Genomic DNA, 8,176 nt, shown 5'->3' with positions numbered 1-8,176 from the left:
GAGGCCATCTAATTGAAACATATAATGGGTGACATTTCGGGTCGAGACCCTACTTCAGACCCGAAACGTCACCCATTATTTCTATCTAGATATGCTGACTGTCCCGCTGAGTTACTCCAACATTTTGTGTCCAACGTCGGTGTAAACCAGCACCTGCAGTTCCTTCCTACTTGGACCGAGTGGGTTTTTCGCGGGTATTCCGGTTTCGTCCTACACGAAGGCTGGAGGGTCAATGGGCCAATTCGGTTACAGTCATTGTGTAGGTGAGTGGTACAATATTGGGTCATTGGTGAGGCTGGGGCTAGAACAGCCACTGGGGCATTGAATGAGGCGATGGGGTTAGTGAGGTGGGTGAATGGCACGATTCTGTGTGACTCAGGAACACGCCCTTCCAGACCCACAGCGTCGCCAAGCGCAGAATCAGGCCATTCGGCCCACCACGTCCATACCGCCCTTTTTGCCTATCTACACGAATCCCATTTGCCTGCATTTGGACCATACCCTTCTCCCACTGTGTCGGAGGGAAGAATGGTGCCGACCCGAAACGTCACCCATTCCTTCTCTCCAGAGATGCTGCCTGGCCTACTGACTTACTGCTGCACTTTGTGTCTGCCCTGATACCATTGTCTGTTTAAGTATCTCTCTAAATGTCTCTTAGACCTGATTCCATCATCTCCTTTGGCAGTGTATTCGATATCAAAATTCTCTGTGTAAAAAAAAATCTTACCCCTCAGATCCCTTTTTAGCCTTCTACAACAGACCCTTGTTTTTCATACAGTAGACAAAAGTACTGGAGAAACCCAGCGGGTGCGGCAGCATCAATGCAGCGAAGGAAATAGGCAACGTTTCGGGCCGAAAATCTTCCAGCATCTGCAGTTCCTTCTTAAACACTTGTTTTTCATACCCCGTCTTGCGGCTATCTACCCTCTCTTTGCCTCTGTGGTCTCCGTCAGGTCATTCCTCGGCCTCCTTTGTTTCAGCGGAAACAAGTCCATCCAATCTCACCCCATAACTAAAATATTCCGACCTAGTTGCTTCTGACTCGATCGCGTTCATGTGAAATATTTACATCCGCGTTTAAGTGGGTCGGATAAGATCGGCGTCCGATGAAGTTACGATGCAAGGGATGGGGGGTCATAATCCCAGTAAGCATAACCAACAGGTTAAACAAATACAAATGCTGGAAGAACTCAGACAGCATCTGTGGATTAAATGGACAGGCGACGTTTCGGGTCGGGACTCTTCTTCAGATAGATGGAGTTGGAGATGGAGATGGAGAAAGCTAGATAAGAGATGTGGCGGCAGGACAAGGCTTGGGGAATGATAGGTGGATACAGGGGAGCAGGATGGTGGTGCTCTCCCCACTTATCATTTGTCAGGATAGACACTGGAGTGAGCTGGAGTAACTCAGCGGGACAGGCAGCATCTCTGGAGATAAAGAAATAGGAGACGTTTCGGGTCGAGACCCTTCTTGAGACAGAGAGTCTGGGGAGAGGGAAACCAGAGGCATGGAAAGGTACAAGGAACAAATGTATGAAAAGAACAAATGAAAGCAAGCACGGATGATCAAGGACAAGCTGGAGCCCACAATGGTCCATTGTTGGCTGTGGAAAAGGTGACAACGCGGGGATACGAGCAGTGGAACTAGTAGGATGCCTAGGGCGGACGGGGGTGGGGTGGACGGAGAGAGGGAATATACGACACATGTCAGGCTTTGTCTACCCCCCCCCCCCCCCCCCCCCCCCCCCCACACACACACACACACACACATCTTTTTCACCCCTCCCCCCCACTTATTCAGTCTGAAGAAGGGCCCCGCCCCGAAACGTCGTCTGCCCATTCCCTCCATAAATGCTGCCTGAGCCGCTGAGTTCCTCCAGCACATTGTGTTTTGCTCTAAGCTCCAGCGCCTGCAGTTCCTCGTGTGTCCACTTGTCGAGATGTTTACCTGAGCGTCTCAATGACACTGTGGGGCGTTTGGCGCTGCGCGGCGATGATATTAGTCTCTTGCAGAACAAACACGTTAGTTAATATCACGCTGGAAGCAAACTGTGGACAGATTGACTTTCACCGCATTACAATGTCCATGGCTTTATAAATAAGGTGCATTTAACGGCGAGAACATTAAATGAAAAGTGGGACGACAAAAGTGCTGGAGAAACTCAGCGGGTGCAGCAGCATCTATGGAGCGAAGGAAATAGGCAACGTTTCGGGCCAAAACCCTTCTTCAATGAAAAGTGGGGTCTCGACCAGAAACGCTATCCATTCCTTCTCTCCAGAGATGCTGCCTGTCCCGCTGAGTTACTCCAGCTTTTATGTCAAACTTCGGTTTAAACCAGCATCTGCAGTTCCTTCCTACACAAATAGCAAGTATACCCTGGAGAAGTTAAACACTGTGCAGATGCGAACTGGAGACACAAGAAACTGCAGACGCTGGGACCTTAAGTCCTGAAGTAACTGAACGACTCTATAATGCCCCTGTCCCACTTAGGAAACCTGAACGGAAACCTCTGGAGACTTTGTGCCCCACCCATGGTTTCTGTGAGGTTCCCGGAGGTTTTTGTCAGTCTCCCTACCTGCTTCCACGATCTGCAACCTCCGGCAACCACCTGCAACCTCCGGGAACCGCACGGAAACCTTGGGTGGGCGCAAAGTCTCCAGAGGTTTCCGTTCAGGTTACCTAAGTGGGACAGGGGAAGCGGGATCGCGACCAGAAAGTCTCCTGTCCATTCCCTCTTGCCTGGCCTTTCAAGTTCCTCCAGCACTTTGTGTTTTGCAAATACTAAGATCTTATGCCAAATCCCTGTGCTCAAATAGGAAATAAATCTGTAGGAAAGAACTGCAGATGCTGGTTTAAATCGAGGATAGACACAAAATGCTGGAGTAACTCAGCGGGACAGGCAGCATCTCAGATGCTGCCTGTCCCGCTGAGTTACTCCAGCATTTTGTGTCTATCTTGGCAATAAATCTATTCCGTCCTAAGCAGTGTACATAGTTTCTGTGGCTAATCTATACTGTACAGTCCACACTCGGGGTGAGAGGAGGAGGCAGATCTCCTGAAACGTTACTCCTACACCGGACAAAACACTGCTCAAGATTGCAGAAGACCCAATCAGCTGGGGGGGTTGAGCATCAGGGGCGGGTTCGGTCGGAGCCAGCTGAGGCACAAGAGCAGCATCGAGAGTCAGAAGCCGGAGACGAGACGAGCGGATGGGGAGCACGCCCGCTCGTCCGTGTGAATGGGCTTCACCGAGTCCAGAGGAGGGAGGAGCCCAGGGTTGTACAGGCCGGCACTAGCCCTCCCACATTCTGCCAATGTGACCGTCCACTAATCGCCAGCATCTCTCCATTCGTGGACTGAGCCAAACCGAGCAGGACCGACAACTCCCCCTGTTTGAAGAGTGTACAGCCCCACTTAGCCGTGCTGGCGGGAGTTGGATGCCCATTTCCCCCGGACTTCAGAGACGATCACGATGCCCGTCTTTCCCGGCACCGACTTGCTGCCGCTGCTGCTGATGGTGGTGTTGGAGGTGGAACCGCTTCTCTATCGGGGCTCCGCGTCTAGGTAATAAATACTGTCCCGTCCGCGACACTCGGGGCAGCAAAGGGCAGGGCGAGGATTGGGCCGGAGTTGTGACAGCTCTCGCCGCTTGGACAAGCATGGCCACCACAGCCGTGGTCGGGCTGGCCAAGTCAGCCGTGGTGAAATTCTCAGACGTGGTTGGGGAGCGGAGTAAACAGATCAGCGGCGCGGTCCACGAACCGAAGCGGCAACGCAAGATCTTGCTGGTGATAGTATGTATCGCCATGTTACTGGACAACATGCTGTATATGGTGATTGTGCCCATTATACCAAACTACCTTGAAACTATAAGAACTTACAAACTGGTGTATCCCCCGTTGACTTTAAACGAAACGTTGCTCAACACCACGCGAAAACCGGTCTTGGTGCGGAGTCCAAACCCAAATGAAGACATACAGATCGGAGTGCTGTTCGCATCCAAAGCCATCCTGCAGCTTCTATCCAACCCCTTAACCGGCACTTTCATCGACAGGGTAGGTTACGATATCCCGCTACTCATTGGACTCACCATTATATTCTTTTCCACGCTCACGTTTGCCTTTGGCGAGAGTTATGCCATGTTGTTTATAGCGAGGAGCATGCAGGGTCTGGGCTCCGCGTTCGCCGACACTTCGGGGATCGCTATGATCGCGGACAACTACACCGAGGAGTCGGAGAGGAGCAAAGCTCTGGGCATCGCATTAGCGTTCATCTCCTTCGGGAGCCTGGTGGCGCCTCCCTTCGGCGGGATATTGTACCAGTTCGCGGGCAAGCGGGTCCCCTTCCTAGTGCTCTCCCTCATCTCCCTGCTGGACGGCATCATGTTGCTCATCGTCATTTCGCCTTTCTCGAATAGAACCCGCCAGAACATGCAGCAGGGCACGCCGATCTACAAACTCATGATCGACCCTTACATCGCGGTGGTGGCCGGGGCTCTCACCACCTGCAACATCCCCCTGGCTTTCCTGGAGCCAACTATCTCAAATTGGATGAAAGAAACAATGAATGCCAGCGAATGGCAAATGGGACTAACGTGGCTGCCGGCGTTCTTCCCGCACATCCTCGGCGTGTACATCACGGTGAAGCTAGCGGCTAAATATCCCAACTTACAATGGTTCTACGGAGCTCTGGGTTTGGTTATTATCGGGGCAAGTTCGTGCACAGTCCCGGCCTGCAGGAACTTTGAAGAACTCATCATCCCACTGTGTTTCCTTTGTTTTGGGATAGCCCTGGTGGACACGGCCCTCTTGCCCACCCTTGCCTTCCTTGTAGATATCCGTTATGTCTCAGTGTACGGTAGTGTGTATGCTATAGCCGACATCTCCTACTCTCTCGCTTATGCCCTGGGTCCCATTGTAGCCGGGCAAATCGTCCACAATTCGGGCTTCGTGCAGCTCAACCTCGGCATGGGTTTGGTCAACATCCTGTACGCCCCTGCTCTGCTTTTCCTGAGAAACGTGTGGCTAATGAAACCCTCGCTCTCGGAGAGAGATCTCCTACTGGAGGAGGGGCCAAAAGGACTGTACGACACCATCAAAATGGAAGAACGCAAGGCGGCCAAGAAATCTCACGGCAGCTCGCCAGGTAACCACTCCATGTCCTCGGTGCTGGTTGACTCCGATCAAGAGGACTCCAGTGAATAGATACCGCCTGAGGACGATGCATCCGAAACAGTGAGGTTCCAAACTATCCCATCTTTCCAGGACAAAAGTGAATGTATTGCAACTTAACTCCGTGATGTACTAGCTGTCTAATATACTCCGGATTCTTCATTTTGTCATATTTGCCGTGCACTACATTTGTATCATTTATGTAAACGCAACCTTCTCGGGTCTTATCGGAACGGAGAAACTGACAAACAAGTGGAAATGTGACAGTCAAGATTCGGCGTTAAAACGTAAATCTCATTTATTATTTAAATAATATCTAGTGCAAATTTCATCGAATGACTGTGTGAGTTTTAGGTTGTACATCTGTATTAAAAGAACTAAGTGTATTAATTTTTTCAAGGATCTGATGGGAATAAAAACAATACTATGTAGCGAATGCTCCTTATATCGCCCCCGTGAGTTGAACTGAAAAAAACAAACTATGGTGTATTGCTCTCTGCGAATGAACCTCTGTCACGGACTATTTTCACCTATATGTGCTGCTATATCATAACTTGGTGTCAGATTAAAGGTTGGAACAAGAGGTGATGAGTGAGTTTCGGTGAATTGGTCACGCCAGCGTTCATGCATTTCCAAATAAAGCATTCAAAGGCCTTTTATTGGCACCTGGACCAATTAAGGTATAGTGATATGTGAATTACCATATAGCCATTCGGGAAAAAAAGCAACTACATAAAAGTTAACATAAACATCCACCACAGCGGATTCCCCACATTCCCCACTGTGATGGAAGGCAAAAAAACGGCTTGAAGCGCAAAAAATTAGCGCAAAGGAGCTGCTTTCTGATAGCAGAGGGGACTGTTTTAATTGTTTTTCTGGACACAATTTTTAAACCTTGACAACTTACATAAAATAATAAGTAAACTGATAAATACCTGGAGATAATGTGGACACAGCTTTCACTCCAGGTACATTCCAGAACATGTGATTACATACATAATACTAATTTTGAACACACGCACAACTATGTTATGTTCCCATAAGTTCCAAACTTTTTGGGAATTCCACTTCAGGCGAACAACCCTGGTTTTAATATAAACGTGAAGATAGACACAAAAAGCTGGAGTAACTCAGCGGCTCAGACAGCATCTCCGGAGAAAAGGAATGGGTGACGTTTCGGGTCGAGACCCTTCTTCGGACCGCAAGCCAGGGGAGAGGGAAACGGGGGATATAGACGGTGATGGAGAGAGATATAGAACAAATGAATGAAAGATTTGCAAAAAAAAGTAACGATGATATAAACGCAGAACGATAAATATAAACGTTCTATTGCACAACTCAACATTTTTGCGTTGCGCCTGTGGCATTTTGTTCTATTAAAGATGAAAGAAGTGTTTCGTTCTTTTACTAAAATCGGATGGACCCCCCTCCCCCTACTCGGATATTGTTCTCACTTCTAATCCCATTGATCCGAACTCCCCTGTAAACAGCAAACCGCGGAGATAAGCAAAGCCACAAATCAAGGTGGAGGGGAAAATGGTTTGTGATTCACGTCCCCCGCGATGGATTGAGTCTTGAAAAAAAAAAACATTGTCCCGACTCAGATCGGTGGGAATTCACTCGATTGCGGTTTTCAATGGGAAATTAAAAATAACATTCAAAATAATTAATTAAGAGGGCGGTGTGGAGGAGGTGTAGCCGAGGAACGGAACCGTAAACACGGATTAACTTCGGTCCCACGGAAGAACCGCTTCTTGGTTCATAGATTGGGGGGGGGGGGGGGGGGGGGGGGGAATAATAGCTAAAAACAGCATATTAATGAATGAGTAAAATAAACTTTCACTCGTCTCCGATTCTGATTCACCTTGGAGTTATTATTGGTTTCATTGGAGTCACCACGGCCGAGTTTTTATTCCACTGCTGAAGAAAATGGGTTTGCTGAAAGATCTTTTGTTTAAGAAGGAACTGCAGATGCTGGAAAATCGAAGGTAGACAAAAATGCTGGAGAAACTCGGCGGGTGCAACAGCATCTATGGAGCGAAGGAAATAGGCAATTGCCTATTTCCTTCGCTCTATAGATGCTGCTGCACCCGCCAAGTTTCTCCAGCATTTTTGTTTACCTTTGCTGAAAGATCTCTTAGCGTGAACATAATAATTCTCAAATTTCATATGCGACGGACACAGCTCTCGTGAGCCGGGTTGCAAACAGCGACTCACAAGCCCAAATCCACAAACATTCGCACGGGCAACTATTCCACTGAAACCCCGATAGACACGATGTTAAAAGCGGCTACAAAGCGATCAGCTCTTGAATGCAGAGACAACATTAACGCGACTCGTTAAAAGTCTGACAATCAAGATTCAATATGAAATCAAATCTATAATTCACGACAAAGAATGTGATCTTACGACATCGAGATTGTGTTTAAAATTCGTCCATACAATGCTATGAAAGTGGATGGACTATTATAACTATATTAAATATTGCAATAAACGAAAATATTTCGAATATTTTTGACTGGAAATTGGAACTAATCGAGAATTGCACCGTTTTGGAGGTAGTTTCAGGTATGTGGCGGGTGGTTTGGAAATATGTTAACGGGGCGCATGGATGAGCATTCTCTGTGGAGGAGTGGACTCTGTCTGTGTGTGTTGGGCGAGGCACGGTTTACAATGGTGACAATTATACGGCCTTTATTTAGAACCTGCATCAGTTCGGCAAACTTCAGCGGAGGCAAAAACCGACCAGAATAACCAGCAACCGTTAGTTATCCTCGGCTGTCTGATTGAGCAATCCCTTGTGGGGTATGTGAAGCACTTAGCCAACTTTTGTCCATACACTTAATTTCTTCAGATTATTGCATTTAGGATAATAATGCCTATTGGAGATAGGGAACGCCTCTGTTATTCAGTAAAAGTCCAACTCTCTCTCAGAATAGAAGCAACGTTTCAGGTTGATCATCTTTCATCAGGAACTACCTCCACCGACGCCAGTGTGCAGGAA

At 48.2% G+C, this 8,176-nt stretch overlaps 1 protein-coding gene across 1 annotated transcript; it reads left to right on the top strand.

Annotated features, from left to right (window-relative positions):
* The first annotated feature begins 3,168 nt into the window (after positions 1-3,168).
* Positions 3,169-5,755, top strand: slc18a3 (solute carrier family 18 member A3). The gene has a single exon (XM_033012673.1). The coding sequence runs from the start codon at positions 3,661-3,663 to the stop codon at positions 5,203-5,205; it is 1,545 nt and encodes a 514-aa protein (XP_032868564.1). The 5' UTR covers positions 3,169-3,660; the 3' UTR covers positions 5,206-5,755.
* Positions 5,756-8,176: the final 2,421 nt, after the last annotated feature.

This window comes from Amblyraja radiata, chromosome 37 (assembly GCF_010909765.2).
Source record: "Amblyraja radiata isolate CabotCenter1 chromosome 37, sAmbRad1.1.pri, whole genome shotgun sequence".
NCBI lineage: Eukaryota > Metazoa > Chordata > Chondrichthyes > Rajiformes > Rajidae > Amblyraja > Amblyraja radiata.
Note: the sequence above shows the minus strand (reverse complement) of the source record. Positions and strands in the feature narration are given on the sequence as shown.